Raw genomic sequence first — 12,268 nt, 5'->3', positions numbered from 1 at the left:
TAAATAAAATCTAATCTAAGAACATGCGACTTTACTTACATAGTGTAGTTAGTTGCTCCTGCTACCAATGGTAGCAAGTTCGATACCAGAGTGAGAATTGTTGAACTCCAACAGTCCCCACATAGCCTGGACACACTTTCAATTTATTGTAACATAATGAAAAAACTCAAAACAAAAGAGCAGACATGGAAAGACAATTTTATTGCAGAAATAAAAAAGTTAAAACAAGGTTTTATGTACGTATTCTAGTTTTAACATTAACACTGGAAAAATCAGATCAAAGTTTACTTTAGTGACGCTTTTTTTTTTTTAATCAACCAAAGGATGGGGACCTTAAAACAGTGAAGCGGTCACTGAGCAGACTCAGACTCAGTCTTGACTGGTCCCAGCAAAAGAGGGAAGGCTGAGAATATAGTAAGATGATGGATCTGCCAACTAAACACCTTAAAGAGAACAAAATAAACTACAAAATGAAATATTAGTATATGTTATTTATAGATTTAATGCTAATTTAAACACTACCAGCATTTCCTGGGAATAAAAAGAAATCAAAGATCCCCCAAAAAACTGAAGAAAGAGAGGGAGAGCTTTTCTGGAAGTCTCTTATACTATTACCTGATTAGGTTGTGCGTAAAATGTTCATTTTAAATCCAAATAATCCAAATACGATAAAAAGACACTAAAACAGTTCTATGCAGGCTATACTTCTATGATACAAACATGTTGTTCTTTTCACCTTTGCTGACCAACGTTGCTTTTTTAATAAGTTCCTCTGACAGTGGGAAAGACAATATGACTGGGTCAGGGGGGACAGACAAGTAGGTAGGGTCAGAGAAACTCTTTGGGAATGGAACGTCTAGCTGTGTACCTGAAGGTGCTTGAATTCTCAGCAGACCCCTTTCCTGAAGAGAAAGATTAGCATCAAGAACTAGCAAGAATAGAATGTGTAATTGCTCTCAATCAAGAGGAAACATTGATCATCAAAAGGAGTAAAAATGTGTAGCCATTTTTCATTTTTCAAGTTTTCAAGTTTTCTTATTGACTGTGAATACAGACAAGAGTAGCAGTCACACTTCTTCAAAGACAAGTAGGTCAGAGCTCATATCAGCCAAGTACTAAGGTTAAACATTTGTGTTTTAATCTGTAAAATAAAAACGCACTATCATTTAAAACCACTACCTATACAGCAAAAATGTGAAGAAAAAAACGGAATAATATAATATCATGCTGTGTTTCTTCAAATATTTATCGCGACCACTTTGTGGGCTGTTGAACTGACCAGTTGATAAAAGTAGACACTGTCACTGTCACAGCTGTCACATTATGCATAAGATCATTTCAGCTAAACTTAAATCAGCACAAGATGATTCAAATATGTAGAAGTATTTCTTTTTTGAATGGTACTCAAATCAAAATACTGACGAGGTGAAAGGGTATGAACTGCATTCTTGTTTAGTGATCTTGATGCTGTTTCCAACCACAGACATCTGTTCTGTTAACATCAAGACAAGCTATTGTTTTTTACTTTGTTTCAAAGAGGATTTAAAAGAATAAAAATTTAACTAAAAACTAAACACTCATTAAAACAGTTTTAATAGGTTTACGTTGTGAGAGTGAATAGAAAGGATCCGTTGTTTGTTTGCCTTCAGCTCCCCCTGCTGCTCTTATGTTAGAATTCGCTGATGCTATGACGCGAAAGTAAACTTTATTCAACAGTTGATCGAGAGTATCTTGGGTAAATATTGAATAAAGTGAGTAATGAAATAAAATCTAACTTCATTAAGACGCGAAATTATAAGCAAGACACACATCAATTACAAATCTGAAATGTTCAATTTATATAATTAAGACAAACAATAGTTTACGGTTGAAATTGATGTTTTTGCTTTAAATTATATTAATGCAATTGTGTTTTTTCAGCCCGAAGTTAAAGTGAATATACATATGTATATATACGTATATATACAATTATAAAATATAAAAAAAATGTATTCGCCTAGTCAGGCGCTTTGTCACGTGCCACAGAGTCACATGACTTTTGTCATCTTAAAGGCGGAAGTCTATGAAACATAAAACAGCAGAGAGTTCGTATCAGTACGAAGAAACATCGTATCAGAAACGAATTCAACAATGCTTTCCAGGGCCGTGCTGTTGTTTGTGTTCGCCGTCCTTCAGGGCTTCATCGTGGCTGACTACGCTCCAGACGAGGTGAAGGGACTTCCTGGTATGAAGTTCCGACCCAACTACCGCCAGTGGTCCGGGTACCTGCAGACTCGGCCCGGGAGGTTTCTCCATTACTGGTGGGTCTGCTTCTGGCTTCTCCTCTTATTATTGTCTATTATTACTCCTCTTATTTCTGTCGTTTAATATCGTTTAAATACATGTACAGTCAAGATCAAATAAAATCACTGCTCAACCATGATTTTTATTCGTTTTAAAGTCTCCATAAATCATTGAGTCAGCTGATCATACTGACATACTGTGACGTCAGTGGACTTATACAAGCAAATTGAACTTTGTCAACCATTATAGACTTGGTGTAGAGCTACTTCTCTTCATTTAGAGAAACTAAGTGCTGGTTATTTTGGTATGTTTGAGACCAAACTTTCACCACATAATCACCTTCATAACAATGACTTCTTCAGGTTCGTCACCTCTCAACGAGACCCTGTCAATGACCCGCTGGTGCTGTGGCTGAATGGAGGTCCAGGGTGCAGCTCCCTGGAAGGGTTCTTGTCCGAGAATGGACCATTCCATGTATGTGAAATATTGACGTAAGCTGGAGGACACATCAGTAATGATGGACTTTCAGGTCAGCGACGACGGCGCGACGCTGTATGAGAACGAATTCAGCTGGAACAAGATCGCTAATGTGTTGTACATAGAATCACCTGCCGGGGTCGGATATTCCTACGCTAATGACCAGAAATATGCCACTAACGATAAGGAGGTACTACACGATGTGAGCGTAGAAACGTGAGTGCAGGAGACTAACAACTCCTACATCTTCGTGTGTTAGGTGGCAGCTGACAACTACAAAGCTCTGCAGAGTTTCTTCACCAAGTTCCCAAACTTCACACAGAATGACTTTTTCATCTTCGGGGAAAGTTATGGCGGGATTTACGTTCCAACGCTCAGCCTGCTGGTCGCCACAGGAAAAGACAAAATGAAGCTAAAGGTTTGTCCTTATTATTACTGGAGGAGATGAAGATGAACCTGCTTTGTTTGTTGTCCAGGGCTTTTCTGTCGGGAACGGATTAAGCAGCTACGCTCTCAACGACCAGTCCTTGATATACTTTGGCTACTATCACGGACTATTTGGAGAAGAGTAAGTTCATTTTGTTGCTTTGCTTTTGAACTTTCTTTTGAGACACATTTATTAAGTCTTTATAATATGAAGTGTTGCTAGCTCAATTCTCTCCTGTGCAGGTTGTGGTCTAATCTGAACCTCCACTGCTGCGACAAAGATGGAGACTGTAACTTCTCCAACTCCAGTTCTGACGACTGCAAGACATACGTACGCAAACCTTTGTTCATTGTTCATGTCTTGATACAGTTGTTGACTCATTTGCTCACAACACACAACTTTAAAACACCTTCAAAATGACCATTTTGACAACCAAAATCTCGGCTGGTCTGTTAAATTTGACAGACGTCTTTTGGTGTGCACATATGAAAAATCTTCCCAACCTCCAGTTTGACATGCATGATGCTTGATGAGGATATCTCTCTCCAGGTGACCATGGGCTTCAATATTATCTACGAGAGTGGACTGAACACGTACTCACTGTACCTGGACTGCGAGGGCGGAGGAATGTCACGGAGGAGCTACGAGAGCAGCATGAGGCATCTGTTCAGGAACTACAGGACGCCCGACCACGTCCTCAAGGTCAAGCCTCAGCTCCAGAACAGTAGTGGTCATTTTCTGAGGAGGTCTAACTGTCTTACAATTAACGACAGTACCTGGATCGAGTTCCTCACAGAGCGTCACTCCGCAAGATGCCACCATGCTTGAACGGCACCGCTCAGAGTAACTGGCTGAACCGAGGAGACGTGAGGAAAGCTCTCCACATCCCAGACGTTCTCCCCAGCTGGGAAGAATGCAGGTGCGTGACCTTTCCTGTGCCTTGCTCATGAGCAGAGATTGTTGTAGTGATGCAGTCATGTTATAGTGCAGCGAGTAAACAAAACGTAACTTTAATGACCTTCAGTGATCAGGTGGGTGCCAGTTACAAGGCTGTGTACGACACGATGAAGGATGTCTACCTGAAGCTGCTCTCTCTGGGTCTCCGTGCTCTGGTCTATAACGGGGACACTGACATGGCCTGCAACTTCCTGGGAGACCAATGGTTTGTGGAGGACCTCGGCTTCCAGGTAGGATTCTAGTTTGCATTTAAAAAGGGAGAGGGGGTGGATAAACTGAAGTAGTATACTGGTACGGTAAATATAGGTGGACATCTTGGTGTGATATCAAGTTGAGAAAGCAAAAAAAAACATGAGCATATGAATAATGAAGAAAACATTTTTTTAGTTACAGTTGAAATGGTGTCAATAGTGTAATTTATTTCCTTAATTTGACTCTTTAAGTTCACGTCACGTGAGCCGCCAGTGAGTCACATGACATGTAAGTTATTGAGTGATATTCAGGGCCACTTCCTATAAATGTTTGTGGTAAAAAACAAGGGTGTGTTACCATGACAACACTGCTGAACTAATGTATATTAATGTGTTTTCTATAAATACTGTATCGGACAACATATTTATTCTTGCCGTTGCTTTACTGATGTGTTTTTTTTCAGGCCACCTCGCCCTACCAGCATTGGCTCTTCAACAAACAGGTCGCTGGTTTCTATCAACAGTATGGAAACATTACTTTTCTGACTGTGAAGGTAAACGATTCAAAGTTTATTTTTCTTTTAATCTTTACGTCTTTGACACCATCTTACTGTGTGTTCAGGGTGCTGGTCACATGGTGCCACAGTGGGCTCCGGGCCCGTCGTACCAGATGTTCCAGTCGTTTCTAACAGGGCAGTCCTACTGAGCCGCTGGTGCTGTGATGGAAGGGATTCTTTTGAGAGGAAGGGGATGAAAAAGGGACTTTTACTTTGAAGTGTTACTGCTGGTTGAAAATTGTGTTCTGAATGATTTGCTGCTAATGGTGATTGGGAATTGAGATGAAAGTCCAAATCAAAAGCCGTTTGTTTTGTATGTTGTTTATTACATCATTTAAATATGATTGTCATTATTTTTTTGTTTTCGTTTAATGGAATAAATCCAATACAACTTTGTACAATATTTTGTTGAACAAAAAACATCTGTCACCAGAATGACGCCAACCCCAGAACTTTTATAACAACTTATTTGAGCATTTATTTGTAAAACAAGTAGTTAAATTATTTTGATCAGGAAAAAAACAAAAAACATTCTTTGGTTCTTCCACCAACTGCAGGAATATACAGTACACGAAACATGAAAAACAATGTGCCGTTAGTTTTGCAGGTCACTAATGGAATAAAAAAACCGCAACATAAAGAAATCCCTTTATAGATAATACATTCACCAAAATGTTTCTCATGTCCCAGATGAATGATGTTTTATTGAGAAAATTCATCCTAGAACATCTTTGAAAAGCTCAAAATAAATTAAAGGTAACATTGTGACTCATTTTCAAACGTACTATAAAGTAAACAAACAAATCCTGAGAACTTCATCACATCTTTTTCAAGAAGAAAGTTTTATTTAAAATGCTCAGCACGTTAAATTGTTATTAAAATCAATTTGATTAATTATATACACGTCACTTCAGGTGTTAACGGAGAAATCTGCTTCAAACAAACTGCTGCCTTATAAGTTATATAAAATCTACTTATTTCAGAAGCAGCAGCATCTGAAGACATAAGTTCAGGTCACCAGCATGCAGCGTTGACTAAGTGTGATGATGTCATTTCCTGTTAGCAGCAGTGTTGATTCCTTCTCATCGTCCACGGCAAAACATCTGTGATACTGTTTTAGTTCACAACGTCTTGGTAGATGGAGTTGGTTGTAGTAAGACCAAAGATGAATGCTCCAACTGTTACCATGACAACACTGGAGACCAGCATCATGTGCCAGCTGTAAAACAAAATGGTTCAAATAAAACTTTACAGTTCATAATGTGCACAACAAATACAATTTATCTATTTTTTTATGTATATTTAAAATATACCATCTTCTTGTGAGTTTCAATGATGACATTTATTTCATGTAGTCACTCATATTTCACCTTTAATTCTGATGTCACGTCTGAGATGAGAAGAAGTCCTGAACATTAAAATACTATCGGCACCCTAGCGCAAGTACTTAAAATAAACAAATCGATTCAAGCATGTATGAGAAAGCAAACCTCTACAAATATCTTACTAGATTTTGTTAGATAAAATATATGCCTTGTTCAAGATATATCAACGACTTTAAATGCTTTCCCTTATACACACTCTCTCAGACAAAATTTATACGGAAATCTTCAAATATATCTAAATCATCAAACAATGTTTTCTTCTTATTTGTAAAATTTTAAACTTATTATTTTAAAAGTAGATTTCACACACACTTCACCAACCATCACTGCACTTTTAAGAAACAGATTTTAAATTAATATATTCCAAACGTAATTGTAATATACCCTTCTGCCACATGGAGGCACTGTGAGCAAACATTTAAAGTAAGAGAGCGTGATATTGGAAGTTAAATGTTGTCATTTGCATTTTTGGCAAATTTAAAAACATAGTGAGTCATTCAGATTCGCACTCTCACACGTTCAGTGGAGTAAGACTCACCTTCTAGTGGGACTGTCCGTCTCAGATAGTTTCGCCTGCATCAAACACAAACCTGGAAACAGGGATTTGTCACAAGCATTAAATCCTGAACGTGGTCAATAAGATAATCATGTGCTGTCAGGAACCTGGAAACACGAAGATAAAGCAGGCAGCCAATCCTCCAATCAGTGAGATGACTCGACCGATGTCCGGGATGAACAGTGCCAGCACTAGAGTGACCACAAACCACACGAGTGTCTGCAAGATCCTGCGTCTGCGCTCTCGACGCACACACACTTCCACCTGCTCGCCTTGGAAGCGCAACCAGAGACCCTCGATCACGGCCCTGCATAAGAAGATGGTGGACCCTTAGTCGATTTCATTCAGTAAGAGACACACAGGTGGCAACAAGGTTAGTACCTGCCACAGAAATGAAGAATGGGATACGAGGTGACCACACAGACGACGATGAAAGCTCGGGCAATGGCCACAGCAACATCATCAGGCGGATATGACATCAACACATCTTGGCTGACGTTGGAGCCGAAAGTCAAGTAGCCACAGACGCCTGACCCGTCAAAAAACACATTTTAGTGTGGAAACAGTTGTTTTTACTTTCATACCAATATAAAAAGTCTGCAATCTAGTTCAACTTTGACATATATTCATGATCATATGAATAACAAGAGCAGCAGCATCAGTTTGCATATGTTGAGGTAACAGATCACCTTCCTCCATCACCATATGGTGCTCTGCTGCAGCTGCCAGAGACCAGACCCAACTGAGTTAGATGAAGAAGATGACTGCCACACTATTCCTGATTTTCTGTAGATGTTTTTGACCTGATCATCATTATCACACAAAGACACTGACCTGTTCCTATGTAGACAAACAGGCAGATGATCATGCTGAGAGTCACCACCAGACCCCACGCTTTGATCTCCTTCTTCCTCATGCTGTTGAAGACCGGCACAGAGCTGACATGACACTGGGACAGAGGACATTCTTATCAAACGTCCGTCACTCACTACTTGTTTTGTGCATGAGCACTAAATATAGCTACCTGGAAGCCAAAACAGATGGTGGGCATGGCATTGAAAACTGCAGTCCAGGAAGCAGAACTGCACATGACAAGAACAAAAAATGTTAGCAAAACAGGGGCATCCAGCACAGAAATAGTTTCTTTATAAACGGTTTGGAGAATGTTTCTAATGATTTTTTTTTTTTTTAATTCAATCAAATTAAATATTTAAAAAAAAGTATACATATATAGGTATTAACATTGTCATTACCAGGGATTTAAAAGTAATTACACAATGGTCTACACTATTGCATCTGTGGCCAATTTTGTTTGTTTTTGGAAGAAAAATAAAAACAAATATTGTAAAATTTTCACAAAGGGAAATGCATTTCCATGTTTAGTTTCTTTGTTTCATCTTGAGAAAAAAACAATGCTAACATCAGGCTTCATTGTTTCATAGGAACCCACCTTGAGGGTATGTAGGGGTGAGGGGCCTTGTCGTCCGGCCAGATGTACTTGATAATGATGACAATGGTGACATACCAAGTGCCGATGACGCTCAGTGTACTGATGGATAAACATTCAGAGTTAACAAAAAAGGTGATGGAAGGTGAGGAATTCTAGAGAACAGACCTGGCATATTTCTGAAAGCCAATTTCCTTTGGGATGGACAGAGGGAGGATAACCAGGACGGCTGTCACCACAATTGTCAGTTTTCGGTCGGTGTACCAGTGGTGTGTGGCGTGACCGTCAAGGTCATGGGTCACAGCAGCAATCACTGCAGAAGAATATAAAGGGAATCTAATTTGAAAACCCAACTCTCTTGACTTAGTCACAACGTTTAAATGTTAAGGTCTTTCTCTCCAAGATGCAGTTAGTCCCTCATCACGACAATGATTTGAAGTTATCACTTTGTCAAAATCTCCCCTTTGAAATCTCAGCGAACGAGAGGTTACGAGAGCGTATTCCATTAAGACTTAATAATGGCTTCGCTTCTCTAGCAAGCTGTAATTATGCCCCGCTTTGTTAATACAACAAGTCACTTGGAGGTGGAGACTTCCTGGATTAGATAGATAGAAGGTCCTTAAATGATGACATAAGGTGGCACACCTCCATGTTTGACCAATCACAACAGAGTGGGTGGGGTTATGGTAAACAAGATTTAATCTCCAGAAGAACAAAGCTTCAGTGGGCGTGGCTTAAGCACATTAGTAATGTCAATATTCAAAATGAGAGAGAGTCGAGTCAACAGACGCATACTGATGAGTATAATAGAGGTCCAAGATCAATTTAAGAGACACTTAAATCAACACATTAGTTCACTTTAAATAATTAATTTGGAAGGCCAAATGTCAGACAACTTGATAATAATTCTCTCCCTGTGGCAGCTTCAACTGGACATGAAAGAAACATTGGTGGCTTAAACTGCTGACACAAATCATTCTTGATGATCTTTGCTCTCATTGTGGATTCCTCTTGTTGTGCTGGCTCAACACAATACAGCTAAGACTAAAGTGTCAACCACACAGAACCATGGACCGAGAAAAAAATAGAAATTCTAAAATTGACCCTGGAGCAGGAAAATATTTCCGACAATAAACTGGATTCAGCACAACGAACACAATAAGATTAATTTGCTTAATCAAGAGCCATAGTTGGTCAAAACACTCACAGCGGTCCAGCTGGTCCCCGATGACAATGAAAAAAGCAATGCAGGTGCCGAAGGTGTAGATGGCAATAGAGACTTCACAGATGACACCAGTGACTTTCCCACAAGTGGCTCGTACGACCTCCTGATAGGAGCCTTCGTTGCTAACCTGAGACAAAACGGAGGAAATGGTGAAGAAAGGCATTCATATTTATAAGTAAGCCTGGAGCATCATTGTTTGCGTTTTGTGCATCATGTTTTCTTCTACTTTGTTTGTTAGCAACTCTATGCCAATCATGTGACCTCAGAATATAATTTGTCGGGTTTTAGAAATGTTTCTTTGCTGCTGCCATCTGATGAAGTGAAGTTTAACGATTTAATAAAAGCTTAACACACGTACACAAACAAGACAAACCTGTGAATATACTCCAGGGTCAGAAGGAAAAAGTATTTTAAATTTTTACAAAATACTGATCTCCACATAGACATTTACAAACAACAGAAGTTGAGACAAAACATACTGTATAGCCATCAGAGTGCACGGACAGCAATTACAATCAGATGAGAAGACAGAACACAGGGTGCAGATAAAAAATGTACAAACTAAATGTTTTTGTTCTTGTTCATTTACTAGCTTCATCTGAGATTAAAATGCCTTGAAGTTAATGTTGTTTTATTTATTTAAGTTTAATTTAATTATAATGGCATAAAATACTAAATACCAGAAGGTGGCACACAAACTCAGTACACACACAGTTATTCTCACACTACGTGTATTTTTACCGGAGCATGAGGATCAAACCAAGGAAATATATGTGACTAAACCAAAATATCTGAGTCAGCAGTTGTTGCAGCAGCTAGACTGAAGAGTTTAAGTGTCAGCACAAGTCATGACATTTTAGGAAGTTAGTAGTCAATTGTTCTGATGTTGCCTCATCTCAAATGAAGGAAATCCTCTGACGTGACAGAAAAGTACTGTGTGTGACAAAGACAAACAAGACAAGTGAAAGACTCAATATTGAAACTGACCTGGCAACAGTATCCCAAAATCACCAGACCACCAATGATGAAGACAAGCATGAACTGAAAAATAAGATAAACTGTATAGTCAACATCTATAACGTTTAGACAGAAACAGTACATTGAGAATATTTAAGATTCATAAGATATAGATATTTCATTTTGTAATTTACAGAGCCAAACTATTATTTGACATCAAGCAACACCTAATGATCCAAATGATGACTCATTAATCACAAAAATATAATTGTTAACAACAAAAGACCAAGAAAAAGACACTTTGTATTGCTAAACTAAATGAACTGAACTATTCTGAAATAGAACAAGACCATGTGACAATGACTGAAACAGATTAGGATGTGCCACCGTAGGCAAAACCAACACCTGTAAAGATGTGAATCAATAACTACACAAATTGTGTTTCACTTGTTAAATCAATGTTAACTAGAACACCTTGAAGATAGACAATTCCTGATATACATGTGCCTATCTTTTCATATCTTGTCAAATCACTTCCTAACAACAGTGGGAGCCTGCATAAGCCACTGTCTTCTACGGTCAGAGCGTGATTTGTCCATTTTAATTTGGGATTTAACAGAGGTCGGTCTTGTGGACGTCCTCACCATTTGAAGAGTCACTCCTGCCGTGACTCCTCCTGCCATGCTGAAGGCTGCTGGGAAATTTAGTAGACCAGCTCCCAGGGCAGCGTTAACCACTATAAAGACTGCTCCAATAGATGACACGCCGTCACTCCTTCTCCTGTCAGAATGGAGGTCCTGGACTGTGTCCACACTGGGGCTCTGCAGGAGCCAGGCTCGCTCGCCCGAGTCATTACTCCCGACCGTAGCCCAGTCTTCAACATCAGCGTTGATCGCCATCTCACGCAGTCAGTCCAGGGCAGTCTCATGCAACTCCAACAGGAAGAATCACTGCTTGTCTCAGTTAACTCAAGGGCCTTCTTCCACGCGTGCTCTGCAGAGTGTCAGTAAACTAGCGTAGCCATTTAGTAAGCTGTAACAACAAAGACGAAAGAATTATGAACATACATTTTGTCAATTTAAGTGACTCCTGGTATGAATATATACCGAACAGAGTCATTAAACATGTATTTTATAATATGATCCAAATCTTAACATGATTTAAAGAAGTGTATTTAGTATCGTAAAATTCAACCTTCTTCATATTCAAGTTATTTTAGTTCTGATTTGTTTCATTTGTAGAAGGATGTGAACACAAACAGCACACTTGACGATAGAGCATTAAAAAATTCCCAACATTAAACAGGTGAAAGCGCAAATACGATTGTTTTGTTTTAAATAGAAAGCAAAACTTAACCTACTTATGTAGGATATTGGCTGATAAGGACTACACGATGCGACGTGGAACATTTTCCTAAAATAAATGTTGTTTCAATTAAATCAAACTAAAATAGCGGTGATAAATATATTTATTCAATTAACACAAATATTCTCTTGCTGTGATTGTCTGACATGTGAAAATCAAGTTTTCATTGATAGAATAGGTGTCAGAACAGTGGAGCCTCTTTGTTTTTCAATACAACTGCTAGCTAGCACACCTACCTTGTTCTGGCAAAAATAGAGACCCAATGAAAACCATTTGGCAAAAACTGTTTTAATTAGTTGAAGTGTTGTGCTTCCATCGTTACTCCGGCGGGAGTGAACCAAAAAATCTTTCAGTTCCAGCAGCTTCGAGGCTCAGTGTCCGCCGCCGTCCACAATGACGCTGAGCTCTGTTTTGACTCACTGCAACATGGATCACGTGACT

At 39.0% G+C, this 12,268-nt stretch overlaps 2 protein-coding genes across 2 annotated transcripts; one reads left to right on the top strand and one right to left on the bottom strand.

Annotated features, from left to right (window-relative positions):
• The first annotated feature begins 2,051 nt into the window (after positions 1-2,051).
• Positions 2,052-5,295, top strand: LOC148078877 (lysosomal protective protein). The gene is made up of 11 exons (XM_087792890.1): positions 2,052-2,300; positions 2,646-2,757; positions 2,813-2,950; positions 3,020-3,178; positions 3,237-3,328; positions 3,430-3,517; positions 3,737-3,889; positions 3,961-4,106; positions 4,212-4,374; positions 4,800-4,889; positions 4,958-5,295. Exons 1-11 carry the CDS (start codon positions 2,131-2,133, stop codon positions 5,039-5,041), a joined length of 1,395 nt encoding a protein of 464 aa, XP_087649016.1. The 5' UTR covers positions 2,052-2,130; the 3' UTR covers positions 5,042-5,295.
• Positions 5,296-5,329: 34 nt separating this feature from the next.
• slc38a7 (solute carrier family 38 member 7) lies at positions 5,330-12,235 on the bottom strand. The gene is made up of 12 exons (XM_087792891.1): positions 12,064-12,235; positions 11,107-11,494; positions 10,493-10,546; positions 9,488-9,632; positions 8,449-8,593; positions 8,284-8,382; positions 7,858-7,915; positions 7,668-7,782; positions 7,215-7,362; positions 6,941-7,140; positions 6,816-6,867; positions 5,330-6,111 (listed from the first exon to the last, which is right to left on the bottom strand). Exons 2-12 carry the CDS (start codon positions 11,359-11,361, stop codon positions 6,009-6,011), a joined length of 1,374 nt encoding a protein of 457 aa, XP_087649017.1. The 5' UTR covers positions 11,362-11,494; positions 12,064-12,235; the 3' UTR covers positions 5,330-6,008.
• Positions 12,236-12,268: the final 33 nt, after the last annotated feature.

This window comes from Callionymus lyra, chromosome 6, assembly GCF_982586985.1.
Source record: "Callionymus lyra chromosome 6, fCalLyr1.hap1.1, whole genome shotgun sequence".
Lineage (NCBI taxonomy): Eukaryota > Metazoa > Chordata > Actinopteri > Syngnathiformes > Callionymidae > Callionymus > Callionymus lyra.
This window is presented reverse-complemented; position numbering and strand designations above follow the sequence as displayed.